Source organism: Petromyzon marinus, chromosome 18, assembly GCF_048934315.1.
Source record: "Petromyzon marinus isolate PM22_M1 ecotype Great Lakes invasive population chromosome 18, UKy_Petmar_22M1.pri1.0, whole genome shotgun sequence".
Taxonomy (NCBI): Eukaryota; Metazoa; Chordata; class Hyperoartia; order Petromyzontiformes; family Petromyzontidae; genus Petromyzon; species Petromyzon marinus.
In genome coordinates this window covers 2,656,814-2,671,975 of record NC_133684.1, presented here as the reverse complement: position 1 = coordinate 2,671,975, position 15,162 = coordinate 2,656,814, and the positions used below count along the sequence as shown (strand labels likewise).

General features: G+C 48.0%; 1 protein-coding gene across 1 annotated transcript; it reads right to left on the bottom strand.

Annotated features, from left to right (window-relative positions):
- Positions 1-10: 10 nt before the first annotated feature.
- ASIC5 (acid sensing ion channel subunit family member 5) lies at positions 11-13,896 on the bottom strand. The gene is made up of 9 exons (XM_076067755.1): positions 13,862-13,896; positions 12,844-13,110; positions 11,693-11,921; positions 10,223-10,357; positions 8,830-8,979; positions 7,526-7,673; positions 4,021-4,417; positions 1,668-1,759; positions 11-937 (listed from the first exon to the last, which is right to left on the bottom strand). Exons 1-9 carry the CDS (start codon positions 13,894-13,896, stop codon positions 762-764), a joined length of 1,629 nt encoding a protein of 542 aa, XP_075923870.1. The 3' UTR covers positions 11-761.
- Positions 13,897-15,162: the final 1,266 nt, after the last annotated feature.

Sequence of the window (15,162 nt, the reverse complement as noted above, 5' to 3'; positions counted from 1 at the left end):
CAACAGTCTGTTAAGGCTTTATGGGGGGTCTTTAATTCCTCAGCAGTTAACAGGAGTAGATCATTCGACCTCCTTTGCCAGTACCAAAATGTAAGAATAGGGTTTTTCCCCTTTTTTCTGGCAATAAAACTGCAACCTTTTACAAGGATTCATGTCTGCATTAACCACAATACCTGCAGTCAAAATGCAAACAAAAAACATACTATGATAATTTTATTTTGTTTCCATTTTGACTGCAGGTATTGTGGTTAATGCAGACATTAATCCTTCTAAAAATGTGTCAGTTTTGTTGCCAGAAAAAAGGGGAAAACCCTTTTATTAGGAGTAGAACATGTTGATTTTTTAGTAAGGAACTTTATTTGACTATACATTGCAGAATTGCTTAGGAAGTAGCTTCTCGCTGGATACATTGTTTAGCAACGTGAAACGATCATTGTCCAGCACTAAACGAACCAATGTTTTAGATGCGTTTGAATGAGGGTCATAGGTTATATGACTAATTTATCAACGATGATTTTCATTGAGTGGGGATTGTCGGAAATTAATAACTGAAAAGGCCACTTTACAATTATTAACCCAAGCTCAGTAGCTCACCTAGTGTATTAAAAGTAACGGGATGAGCAAGGTTGATTGTTCTTGTATAGAAAATTAAAACACGTTCAATTGCCATCACGTGCACTCCATGGCACTCCTGGACACGGTCCACAAGCTGGATTGGAACCGCGCTAGCGGTGGGGAATAATGACATTGGAGATGATCATTTAGCCTTGCACGGGAGGTGACAACGCAGCCTTGGTGCAGGTGGCTGCGCGGTTGCTCAGGAAGGAAGCGGCAGCGTTGAGGGCTCTTGCGGCACTGCGAGCCACAAACTCCAGCACCTCGATGATGGTTATCACGCTGGCGCCCACAAACAGCCCCAGTTGACCTCCTATGTCGCCTGCACGCGCGCACATACGGTGATGCTTAGCGCAGCTCCCCTGCCCACGCTCCCGTCCGCAAGTGACGATTGTGCAGGTAAGGGAGGCTCGTTTATATCGCGATGAGGGGGGGAAGGGGGTAATGAGGAATGCAGGTGAGTGGGTGGGCTGGGTGATGCCGTAGATGTTAGGTGGGAATAAAGCAGCGTCTTGTGTGGATATGCTTTGGCTCCGGGGATGGGGCATGGATTGGTTTTGTTTAACACAACCCCCCAGGCTGTAGTGTACACAATTGAGCGAAGCATATTTTGTAACTTACGTAATCTAAAGTGCATTATTATACGGTGCCATGTTATTTGTTATTCAACTGCTTTCACAAATGGTCTCAGCGCAGTCATCTACAAATGACTGCACGAATAAAATATCCATTTTTACATTTGGTTTCTCACTTGATTTGGATAAATTCCACCTATGTGACATGTATAATTTTCACTGCCGTGTATAACTATCATTGTCTGCGGGACATGGTGCCTAAGTGAGAAGTCATCTTCCAGGCCCCTTGCACATCGTGTGATGTACTTGCTACCTGCAGGGTTCAAAATGGAGATTCCTTTGCCCCGTGAGACGGAGCCGTGGCACACGTGCGAGTTAATACTCGGAGAGAGGGGGGGGATAAACAATCATTGTTGAGTGATGTTTGCGTCTGTTATGTCTGCTTGACGTCCTGCCACGGTCATGTGGACCACCCACTGAGTAAGACGCTCTCTGGCAGAGTCTTCTGCTGCTGGATGAGCGCGTAATTCAGGTCCGTGTACGCAACGTCGATGGACAGCAGGTTTTCTCTGTTGATTAGACGGTCACATTTGGCAACACATCAAATACGGCACGGCATTTACCAAACTTGTATTTGCGTGCCGCACGTGCCTGATAATTGGTAAACACACCCCAACACCAGGACAAACACACGCACGCAACAAGGCCGCCGTCCTAATTTGAATCGGCACGCCACGTCGTGCGGGCACCTATTTACCAATCATCGGGCGCGTGCAGCGCGTTCAATCGTATTTGAACCGAAGAAATCGTTCAACTCGCGCTGCACTTCCATGCTTCCACGTCCACGCACCCTCGCGTTCACCCACGTGCACTGACCACGGCGGTGAAGTATGCTCAATTAACCGGCGTGCATTGGTGACGGAAGGGTTGTTGCGTGCGAACATTATTTGTATTGTTCAACGTGGAAAGAGAGGTGCACCGTGGTGGGGTTTGATGTGATGTAACGTGACACGCGTAACACGTGCACCATCCCAGCGGGCTCCCATGTACAACACGTACATCCGCTTTGGTCAATCCACTGCTGGTTGAGGGCATCACCAGGCCGTGCAGGTCGTGGTGATAGGTGGGGGCGGTTATTTGACCATACTTCACCGCGCTGGTCACTGCCGGTTGATGAAGGCAAGCAAGGTGGACTCTGGAGAGTTAGTACAGACTGTGCAATACAACAAATCGATTTTGCAGCACTGCCCCCTCCTGACGACGTAGTTTTACAAGTGCCCAGTGTCGTGCGCCATACACCAGGCTCCATCTCGCTGAGCTTGCGAGCTCTGGCGAGAGTGGGCGCATTCAGGGTGCGTTGGTCGAAGGCAATGAGTCGACGTGAATGAGTGTCTTAAAATGTACCACCAATTAGCCACAGGGGCATAGGTGTAGGGTTCATGCTTTTATAACGCGAACATTAATTGGCTGTGTGTGTGTTTAAGTTGGCTTCTAATGCGTCTCCTCTCGACGTTTCGATGCGTTGTTCTTTTTTAAGAATAGATTATTTAATGGCTCGTACATTGTCTGGCTTTACGCGTTCTAACCTCGTTCGTTTCTGCCTCTAATGCCTCCTCCGCTTTTTGTCCCCTTCTTACCCCGACTCATCTTGAACGTCCGTCTCGTTTGTCCTATCGAGGTGTCTAGGGCATAGGCTGTTGATCGCGGTTGTTACTGGGGAGAGGGGAGAGGCTGAGGTGGATGTTCCTGTGGCCGAGGAGAGGGAAAACAACGAGCGTGGTTGTGTGGATAAGAAAGGGAGAGGTTGTTGCTGCCTTTGTGTCAAAACGGAGGGGGAGATTCTGTGGTTGTGGTGATGGCTATGGTTCATTTGGGCTGTACGCCAATCCGGCTAGGTTGAGACTGTGCTTTTGGTGACAGGGAGGGAGGAAGAGAGAGAGAGAGAGGCTGTGGTTGTGTGCGGGTGCACCACGTGTAGGTGAGACTGTGGTTGTGTGCGGGTGCACCACGTGTAGGTGAGACTGTGGTTGTGTGGGGCTGCACCTCGTGTAGGTGAGACTGTGGTTGTGTGGGGCTGCACCTCGTGTAGGTGAGACTGTGGTTGTGTGGGGCTGCACCACGTGTAGGTGAGACTGTGGTTGTGTGGGGCTGCACCTCGTGTAGGTGAGACTGTGGTTGTGTGGGGCTGTGGTCGTGTGGGGCTGCACATCGTGTAGGTGAGGTTGTGTGGGGCTGCACCTCGTGTAGACGAGACTGTGGTTGTGTGGGGCTGCACCACGTGTAGGGTGAGGCTGTGGTTGTGTGGGGCTGCACCACGTGTAGGGTGAGGCTGTGGTTGTGTGGGGCTGCACCTCGTGTAGGTGAGACTGTGGTTGTGTGGGGCTGCACCACGTGTAGGTGAGGCTGTGGTTGTGTGGGGCTGCACCACGTGTAGGTGAGACTGTGGTTGTGTGGGGCTGCACCACGTGTAGGTGAGGCTGTGGTTGTGTGGGGCTGCACCACGTGTAGACGAGACTGTGGTTGTGTGGGGCTGTGGTTGTGTTGGGCTGCACCTCGTGTAGGTGAGACTGTGGTTGTGTTGGGCTGCACCTCGTGTAGGTGAGACTGTGGTTGTGTGGGGCTGCACCACGTCTAGGTGAGACTGTGGTTGTGTGCGGGTGCACCTCGTGTAGGTGAGGTTGTGTGGGGCTGCACCACGTGTAGGTGAGGTTGTGTGGGGCTGCACCACGTGTAGGTGAGGTTGTGGTTGTGTGAGGCTGCACCTCGTGTAGGTGAGACTGTGGTTGTGTGGGGCTGCACCACGTGTAGGTGAGGTTGTGTGGGGCTGCACCTCATGTAGACGAGGCTGTAGTTGAGGGATCTCTCGTAGCGCTGCGCTGCCTGCAGGCTTGGGAAGGTGGCGTAGGACACGGAGGACGGGAAGTTCTTGTGCAGACACGGCACGGGGCACTGCGACAAGTGCGACCCCCCCGTGCACATCCCCTGCGCCTGCGAGAGAACTACAGCCCGGAAGTGTTCAGCCACCGACCAATCAGCATCGTCATCATCAGCATCATCATCATCAGCATCGTCATAAGGATCACCATCAGCACCATCATCACCAGCAGCATCAGCAGCGCCATCAGTTTCACCAGAAGCATCAGCAGCACAAGCAGCAGCAGCAGTAGCACACTCAGCAGCAACAGCAAAAGCAGCATCGGCAAAATCTTCATGATGAATAATTAAATGTTTGGTTAGGTCACGTAATTATTTGTCAAAAATTATATCGTAAGACATGTCCACCACCTGACAAAGCCATACATCGTTACATGTAAAGCGAGGGAAAAAAATATTTGATCCCCTGCTGATTTTATACGTTTGCCCACTGACAAAGAAATTACCAGTCTAAAATTGTAATGGTAGGTTTATTTGAACAGTGAGAGACAGAAATAACAACAACAAAATCCAGAAAAACGCATGTCAAAAATGTTATCAATTGATTTGCATTTTAATGAGGGAAATAAGTATTTGACCCCCTCTCAATCAGAAAGATTTCTGGCTCCCAGGTGTCTTTTATACAGGTAATGAGCTGAGATTAGGAGCACACTCTTCAAGGGAGTGCTCCTAATCTCAGCTTGTTACCTGTATAAAAGACACCTGTCCACAGAAGCAATCAATTAATCATATTCCAAACTCTCCACCATGGCCAAGACCAAAGAGCTCTCCAAGGATGTCAGGGACAAGATTGTAGACCTACACAAGGCTGGAATGGGCTACAAGACCATTGCCAAGCAGCTTGGTGAGAAGGTGACAACAGTTGGTGCGATTATTCGCAAATGGAAGAAACACAAAAGAACTGTCAATCTCCCTCGGCCTGGGGCTCCATGCAAGATCTCACCTCGTGGAGTTGCAATGATCATGAAAATGGTGAGGAATCAGCCCAGAACTACACGGGAAGATCTTGTCAATGATCTCAAGGCAGTTGGGACCATAGTCACCAAGAAAACAATTGGTAACACACTACGCCGTGAATGTCTGAAATCCTGCAGCGCCCGCAAGGTCCCCCTGCTCAAGAAAGCACATATACATGCCCGTCTGAAGTTTGCCAATGAACATCTGAATGATTCAGAGGACAACTGGGTGAAAGGGTTGTGGTCAGATGAGACCAAAATGGAGCTCTTTGGCATCAACTCAACTCGCCCTGTTTGGAGGAGGAGGAATGCTGCCTATGACCCCAAGAACACCATCCCCACCGTCAAACATGGAGGTGGAAACATTATGCTTTGGGGGTGTTTTTCTGCTAAGGGGACAGGACAACTTCACCGCATCAAAGAGACGATGGACGGGGCCATGTACCGTCAAATCTTGGGTGAGAACCTCCTTCCCTCATCCAGGGCATTGAAAATGAGTCGTGGATGGGTATTCCAGCATGACAATGACCCAAAACACGCCCAAGGCAACAAAGGAGTGGCTCAAGAAGAAGCACATTAAGGTCCTGGAGTGGCCTAGCCAGTCTCCAGACCTTAATCCCATAGAAAATCTGTGGAGGGAGCTGAAGGTTCGAGTTGCCAAACGTCAGCCTCGAAACCTTAATGACTTTGAGAAGATCTGCAAAGAGGCGTGGGACAAAATCCCTCCTGAGATGTGTGCAAACCTGGTGGCCAACTACAAGAAACGTCTGACCTCTGTGATTGCCAACAAGGGTTTTGCCACCAAGTACTAAGTCATGTTTTGCAGAGGGGTCAAATACTTATTTCCCTAATTAAAATGCAAATCAATTTATAACATTTTTGACGTGCGTTTTTCTGGATTTTGTTGTTGTTATTCTGTCTCTTACTGTTCAAATGAACCTACCATTAAAATTATAGACTGATCATTTCTTTGTCAGTGGGCAAACGTACAAAATCAGCAGGGGATCAAATATATTTTTCCCTCACTGTAGACGCATTTAACGTGGAGTTTATTATTATTGTTGTTGTTTCAGCTCACCGGGAGTTGAAGGACAGTTCTCACAATCGAATTTATCAATCAGATATGCGACATTTCGCTTGAAACACGCCGACAATCTTCAGGACAAGTTCACGGCAGTCGGAATACATTACCGAAATCGTAGTTGGTCATCACTGTGATCACCAGGCATGCATCCATCACAAAGTACCGTCAGCAGCAGCACCAATATCATTGCCAACTCCACCACCGCCACCACAACAAGACAACCACTCTCAATCGCCCACTTTTGGTGGTGGTTGTCGTGGTCAGAAAACCATGCATTACAATCAACCACACGCATGTGTCAGAGGGCATCACGTACCCAACGCGTCTCGGGCGCAGTGGTAATGCTGGTACAACGAACACTCCTTTATGTCACCTGCAACAACAACAACAGCAGCAGCAGCAGCAGCAAGAACAGCAGCGTCTCCAGTCGGGCATGAGGACACACCTTCCGAGATAATATCCATTAAGTTTATTGATGCATGTTCGTCCAGGTGAGAGCTCTGTGATATTTCATGCGGGCGGTGATATCCTCCATCCAGGAAGGCATCGCTGAACCGCAAGGATCCTTATCACGAGAATCCAACATTGGGACGTTTGTCCCATTCCTTTATCCTGACCATTTCGATTCGCGTGGCAGGGAAACCGGAGAACCCGGGGAAAACCCACGACGCACACGAGGGGACAGCACTCGGTGCTTCCAGCACAGAGACGAGTTCACGAACCAACTTCGCTGTATGGTCATCAAATTGTCACTCCGCGGCCCGGTGGGTTTTGGCGAGTTCCGCAAAACCTGCGTGAGCTGCCAACTTTAGCCTCCAAAACTGTGGGCCACGTGTGCGCTTCATCGCATATCCTACGGCGCGAGACTTTATCACGGAGACCTTAAATATTGTGACTATGCAAGGCGATTGAGTAAATTGACATCATCTGAGATGTAGATTGTGTGCCACCATTCAACCCGGGGCACACTGACAAGTCTCCCCGTTTGGTGCCTCAAAATTGGTGTCGAGGTCATGAACCTACTTGCTGCGCTGCCATATAATGGCCACGTAATCTCTTCACTACTAACGCCCTCTCTTAGAGGGGGAGGTCGCTCCTTCTCCTATGAAGTTAGCGCCCTGCAGTTTTTGAAACGATGAATATTGTGCCGCATCTACGCTCCGTTTTGTCGCAAACAAATTTTTAAGTTCGACTTCAAAGGGACTCAACTGTGGGCCCGCATTCCCAACGCGGCTCGGAACGAAGTTGCGAAGGCAGGGCGCATAACAACAACAGATCCATTTGGGCGCATGTCGCGCTGTAAAAAAAAAACCGCACACAATCGTGCGTTGTGGTCGTTGTGCTGCGTGATGTGCACGCACCTGGGAAGTTGAAGGGCTTGCAGCCGCAAATTCTCTCCACCAAGTCAGCCTCACACTCCTGGAGGCAGCGCGCCATGCTGTAAGGCGCCGGGGACTGCAACTTTTTGCTGGGGTCGCAGTCCCCCCACGGGTACTGTTGGTTGATGCTCTGGACGAGACTCGGCAAACAAAATGCCATCAATGGCAACAGTATCGTGGTCGAGACTAATGATGGATGGAGCCGTGGGAGGGAGCTCTGGCAGGAGGCTTCGAGTTGCCGGAGCGGAAAGCGCGTGAAGGAGTCGAGCAAGACAAGAGGGGAAAAACTGGGGAGGGCGGTGGTGGGTGCAGGTCCATGGTGGACTTTTAACATCCGTAAATAGAAATTTCACATTTTTTATGGCAGGAGTGAGTCTATTGATAGGACAAACGTGGTGTACTTCCCATAAAGTGGTAATATTTTCTTGGTCAAGCCTGAAAGCGTAAAGCGATGTGTCTACCTCCTACCGGGACTTGAGCTCACAATGGTTTTACCGCGTGCCAAGCGCCCGCACACCACCAATGTGCCACTGCGCAAAATACTGGAGCAGTTTAGACTTTCCCAGTCTATTTAGCAGTGTGGTCTATTACAAATTGCTGCTTGGTTGCCTCATTATTCAATGCACTACACTGTACAAGCCCCATTACGGTTACGCAAAGCTCTTGCCTTCCATGAAGAGCACGCAGCAAAGGAAAAAGCGTGACATCTCATAGTCTGGAAGGTGATCTTGGGCTTCTACCACAGCTGAGTGGCTACTGAAGCGAAGCGTGCAAACCAACATGAAAGCTATCTAACACGTAGGTTTCCATGACCAATGTTATTCATAATAAGGGGTTTTGGGTTAGATCATGTAAGTATAAATGTCGTAACCCTCCACTACCCGACACAGCCAGTAAGGTTTAAGACCGGAAGCAGGTGGATTGCTTCACGATTGTGGCTCAATGATGCTGGATATAATTACCGGCAAAACGTCGAACTCAAATTGTAAATGTAGTCACTAATTGGCACGTTTTGTCTACGTGACAACCCTTACTGTCTGTGTCGGGTGGTGGAGGCTTACGACACAAATGTACTTACGCGATTTAACCCCCAAAAACTTTCTTATTAATCATAGCTATCGATGTGTGCAGACTGTTCAACTACACTGGGGCCCACAGGCCAGTCACCCAGAGGACAGGAAAGTGGACTGGAAAGTGAAAGGGCTCCCAGTGCCAAGCGCGCTATGCCACTCGTACGAACATACCTACTCGCACCTCTGTCCCGTGCCCCATGCGTGTGTACACACCTTGGTGTGCTGGACTGACACGTACGCCTGGGTCCCCACGCCAATGGACAGACCGAGCGCCTCCACTTGAGGGGGCTCGTCTGGGTCATGCACAACCAGACGGATCCCGACCCCCGTGAAGCCCAACTCAGGGTTCTCCCAGTAGTCCCACTGCACGCCTCGCAATTAACACAGCACACTCCCGTGATGAGTGCACAATCACGACACGTGAGAGCGAAGACGCTTTCAATAATAACGTGAGCTATAAACTATGACTTAGATAAGCACATTTTGTTTTTATTTTAGCAGGTAAGGCCTACTGAGCTATATCGCTCTGTTCAGAAGCGACCTGGCCACAAATGACAGCCACATGAAGTGGATTATCACGTGGAAATGTATAGCAGCCGAATACTCCAAACGCTTTTTCAAAATGTGGAGGGAAAACCCAGAGGACTCGGAGAAAAATCCACGCAACCACGGGGAGAACATGCAAACTCCAAATACACAGGCATCAGGGTCGGGATCAAACCCCACGACATCCTGTATACCAGGCGAGGAAGTTAACATCTCTTATGTCGAGGCAATAAAAAAAATGCATGGTGAATGGGACATGACCCTACTAGTACTTTATGCGCAATGTTTTTCCACACGTTTCCACTATATGGCAGATGTTTGCTATGATCAAGGATGGCCAACGCCCTTGCACAAATGGATATTAGAACAGCAGTGAGCTATTCGATATTGTTTTGTTATCTGATGTTGTGAAGAAAGTTCTGAATTAACGTTATATTAGAGCTGCAATATGGTGACACCTGTACAGTGGAAAGTTTATATGTCGGTATAAGGGCTGCAATCAGAGTGAAGCACATATTTGTGATGACAGACGTCATAAGCCAGTTGATTCTTTCACTCCAATATGAATAATTTTGCATGTTTTAATTGCTGCAATTTATAATTGTTTAAATCGTTCTTGTTTTTACCCGGATTTTCTTGAAAAAGAAGCATGCCAAAAATATGTTTATATATTTTTCATTATGCACACCTTCACCGAGTACCAGTAATTATTTATTTACACAGATGTATATAATAAACAAGTTAGGGTATCTTTCACTACATTCAGTTAAAGTAACATTGTAGTTTATTACCAAATGGGATTTCTGAATGTAATCAGTGGTGTGTTGCCTGATTTTATGAGTCGTGAGAGATGGTGGCAGCTTGGGGAGCCCAGAATACAGCAGTGGATAGATCATGGATGATGATGATGATGATGAACTTGCTACTGGGTTGCCTATAACATCAGACCACCCAGCATCATTCGATGAACAACCACTACTGATGAAAACCCACTGAAAATTATGATGATGATGATGATAATGAAACTTCTGATGATGGCACCACTCAAGTTTGCGGTCACCTGCTGCACATCAAAAAGGACTTGGAGGCCTTTCCCAGCTCCGGCTGTCTTCTGCTTGAGCGATCTTTGTTCTTCACTGAAGCCGCCGTTGAATGTGTAGCAATTGCCGTATTCTGTGAACACGTGCTGGAAATCCTGTGGGGTGGTGTGCCGTCAGTTGGGTTTGGGCAGTGACATGAACGCGTTTTTTTACGATTTTAAGCAAGTGCAAAGACCGCTTGTCGCTAAATGTGTATAAAAAAATTGTCCGTCCGTCCGAACATACTGCACGAGTTTTCACAATAACTGAAAAACCATGAAACCAATGTTTTGTTTCTTATGGCATAGTTCAACCTCCTAACAAAATACAAGATCGCTTAATTGACTTGCTAACGTGCATTATGCTAAACTCATGGTGATGATGATGACGATTATATGAAGGCTGTTTTTCACGTATCATCAATTTCCAGAATAGTGGTACTCAGATCTTGATTTCTCGCTGAATATGTTTGAGTTATCGGTGGACTGGAGTAGGCACGTAAAGTTATTTGCCACAGCCAGAGCGAGAGGTATTCTGGATGTGGTGTGCTGCAGCGTGTTGAAACATTTCACAGGTGACTGCGCCGGATAGACCCAGCTGAAATGAAGCCCTGTTGGTTTCCGTAAACAAATGTCTGCTGAACATCAGGGCTTCCTTGAAAATTAATCACCTTATTGTAATGGGCTCTTACCTGGTTATGAATAAAATTATCTATACCTAATTCATTATTTCCTCTGGTGAGCGTTCATTAATTTTTGAATTTATCCTGATGCTCTTCACTGCATTTGAGCTCAATTATTTGTACTGTATAGAATTTAATTGACCGCTGGCTCAGGGTCAAGAAGACACGTTGTTTCTTAGATTTTTTTCCAATTCTATCCCGATTGTGCGATCAGTATAATGTCACGAGACACAAGTGTCCAATAAGATTTTAGAGAACAGTCAATAGAAAATGATATCACAGAGCTACTCAGAATCAAAATATGTATACTGGTGGAATCCGATGAGCTATAAAGCTCTTTTTTCACAAGTGTCCAGTACTTTTGAGATCGCTTCAAGTGACCGCTGTTCCGCCCAGTAGCAGACAGCACTTTTCTCACCCCCTGCTACAGAGTGTAATGTTCCGAGCGTGACAGTAAAACCAATCATTTCGGAGAGCTGTAATCTATACAAAGAAAGTGCAGAATCAACATGACTACGATAGAACCCGGTTCAACCACAGGCGGCTATCCGGAGTCAAACCCAGGTCCTCAGCGGTGCCAGCTCAGCACACTGACGGCTCAGCCATCCCAGCCACGTGTGCGATGGCTCTGAGACAACGGCGAACGCCTTCACTGTGCATCGTGACACGCGCTCGCGGGGGGGCCGGGGGGGGGGGCCGGGGGGGGGGGCCGAGGGGGGAGGGGGCATCTGCCATCTGAACCACAAGCGCTGAAGCCGGACTTGGCCACCTGAGGTCCACAAGGCCTGGAGTTAAAGTTGCACTCGAGCAGCGAGGCTGAGTTGAGCTGAAATCCGTGCTTGCGCGTGAAGGTGCGCGTGCTGAAGTTGAGGTTTTCATCCCAGAAGCGGCGCACCTCGTCCCCCACCTCCTCTGGCCACTCGTCGACAATGCCGGCCGACAGGATGCTGAGAGCGGCCAGCAGATCCGTGGTTCCGTGCAAAGAGCTGCGGCGATACCTGTCACGCACAGGCCGCGTCTTCGGTGTTTGGCGTCATTGTCTTCGTCGTGGTTCACGTTGCCATTATCGCCGTCGTCGTTTGCTGTCATTGTCACCGTTCACGTTGTCGTCATCGTTGTTGTCACTGTCGTCATCATCACTACGCTTCCACCCATCCATCCCATTAATGGAACGTCGATCAACACCCCCCGTCACTCAGCAATCACCCACGCATAATCACCCAGCCATCGCACCACCCACCCATCTATCAACGAGCCATCACTTATCCATCAACCGGTCATTCACCAAACCCGTCATCCACCCATCCATTATCACTAACTCAGCAATAATCCATCACCCATACAAAATCCATCCACCGTCCTCCAGAATCTGCAGCAGCATCACAACTCGCGTGGCTTTCATCAGCTGCTCATCTTTGATGAATGGATTGGTCGATGAATGGATGGATTAGGAGACTGATAATTGGACAGTTGTATAGATGGATGTTTGGATAAATGGGTAGATACAAAGATGGATTCACAGTACGTGTATATATGGCAGGGGGTAATGTTTACCCAATTTGGCGACTGTGTGAATTGCCATGATTCAATGTTTGTGATTCAATACAAGGATAATGTATTTCACATTGAGCTGAACGAAGCAACGTCCAGCAGTTGCCGAGGTCATTTAAACATATTACATAGGAGAGAGACAATAAAAAAAAGTGTAATCTTATATTCTTGGTTCTTTCTGTAAAGTCACGTAGAAGGGAAACAATAAAATAATAAAAAATATAATCTTACTCAAATGATATGATGCACGTATTGCGAGCTACGGAACCAATACTGAAGCGGAGTGAGCACGCACGGACGCACGTCACGGACGTGCCGGGGGTACACTTGTGATGGATGACACGGGTGTTCATCGCGCCCCGTCATCACCGATTGTAGTTGCAGAAGGTGACGGCGGGGAAGGAGAGGTCCCGCACGTAGTGCAGCGTGAGCGAGGTGCTCGTGGGCCAGGCGTAGTAGGCGGCGAGACGCAGAGCCACCTGCCACCCCGCCATGGCCACGCCCGCCACCACCACCATCATCCAGAAGGCCCTCTGTGCCCGGCTCTGCGCGGAAGTTGCCCGTGCCACCCCGTGAAGACTCGTGGAGGAGGAAAAGGCAATCGTCTCCTTTGCTGAGTCCGTGGGCCCTGCAGGGCTTCCCGTGGAGCAATGCAAAGGGGGTGTGTGGATGGTGGTGGTGGCTTAAATGTTAGGCAATGTCATGGTTGCAGGTCTGTTGGTGGAGCTGCAGGGGCTTCCATTGATGAGTTCACAATTCACATCCTAGCCAGGGTTGACTTGGCATTGTCAGCTAACATTCACCCATCGTTATTGTCATCTGTAACCATAATAATCAGCAGCAAGGGTAACTAACATTTTGGCAGTATTTTCAAACCTTAGATTTTATTAATACTGATCTACAGCATTAAAATACTCTCAATTATATTTTACATGACTATGATATTTCTCATGGCTCATTCGACACTAGTTATTATCTTTAGCATATAAATAATAACATACACATGTAGACATGCAGGATTTACATCCATTAATATTTTCCAAAAATCATTATAATGAATGCAAAAGTAGACCGATGGCACGTTTGATTATTAACGCACCGCGCGTTGAAGCCAGCAACGTAAGGTCGATTCCCAACCACGGCTAACATCATTGGGTGGGCTCTCCCCCCCCCCCGCCGCGAGCAACACTTCATAAACCTGCACTACCAACATGGTGAAGTATGGTCAAACAACCCCCCATGACAAACACTGAGTAGAGGTTCCCTCTTTCAAAAGTAGATTGACATGGTTCTGTAAAACCATCATTCATTATTATATTAACTGCTATTGTTTAAAGAGGCACATGCATGTCGGCCACACCTGGATGAGCGATTACTAAGACCTTACCTTTTCTGCAGGCACGGCGCGTTGAAAATCTTCATTGCGCGATCGCCCTTCCACCGTGTTCGTAGTTTGAGTAGTGCCTTGGAGCCAGTCTTCTCTATATAAACATGTGCCACTTACTGAGAGACAATATTTGCGCCTGTTGAGCACGCGGGAAGCCCCGTGCGGGCAAATGTTTGTACAATTTGTCACAACGCGTGTTGCCTGCGTCCCATCGCTATTCTGTTTTGCTACCAAAGTGCTCAAATATCGTTATCCGAATTCTCGATTACGTCCCTAAATGTGTTCAATGAGCGCTTTGTCACTCACGCTAACTGCCCGGGTAAAGTTTTGCATCTGTGACGAGGCAATCTGTCTATTGGAGCGGTGGCGCGGTGATCTACAATGCTGTCTGAAGCTAGCGATTCATCCATACGGCTATTTGATCATCCATCAATACATCCACTCATCCAGATGTATTTCCACGAATACACCCATTAAGGCATCTATATTAGTGTGGCTATACACCCAACTCTCTATCCATTCATTTCTCAATGAATTCATACATCCATTTCTATGATTGTTTGTTCATCCACTTAGCGCTCTTGAAAATTGTTCTCGTGATCTAGTGTTTAAAATTTAAATTAACTGATCATCTCGTACGGAATTTTTCATGGAGGTATTCTTAATAACGTAACGCTTGAATGTTATCTTTGGGATGCTGTTAGAATGGACACTGGAAGGTTGGGTGTCGTGGGGCCCTCCATAAATGACGGGGGGGGGGGGTCAGACATTTGTGACGATGTGTGACGAGGGGGGGGGGTTGGGAAATGTGACGTCACGTCAAAATGCACAACTTTAAATAAATATAGACAACACGTTCTACTTAATTAAATAGACTGTTTAATAAATGTTTTCTCCTACAACATCAGAGTGCAGCGCCACATTAAATACGCACTACAATGACAATAGTTTAAAGCGATTTGAAGCATGTTTAAAAAAAAAATTGGGGGGGGGGGGGCAGAGATTTGTGACGTCATATTTGAGGGGGGGTCTTACTTTTTTGTGACGCCGTGTGACGAGGGGGTGGGGGGGGGTCAAAAATCGTCAAAAATCGAGTGACGTCATTTATGGACGGCCCCTGTTGCCTTTGCAACAGGTACGAGAGGAAGCAGAAGGAAGTGATGCCCAGGTGTGGTTGCAAAAGCACCCCTGGTGGTGATGACTTCCGGACAATCAGCCGCATCGTCGTCAACATCATCGTCATCATCGCTCTCAATGTCCAGGCAGCTTTCAGCTTGGAAAGCAACAACTCTCCACATCTA

Excerpts from the sequence above, each read along its gene's own strand:
- ASIC5 (XM_076067755.1), bottom strand. The coding sequence starts at position 13,896 with ATGAAGATTTTCAACGCGCCGTGCCTGCAGAAAAG. Across the intron at positions 13,111-13,861 it reads GCGCCGTGCCTGCAGAAAAG|CCCTGCAGGGCCCACGGACT; the intron begins GTAAGGTCTTAG and ends CTCCACGGGAAG. Across the intron at positions 938-1,667 it reads GCCAGAGAGCGTCTTACTCA|GCGACATAGGAGGTCAACTG; the intron begins GTGGGTGGTCCA and ends GCGCGCGTGCAG.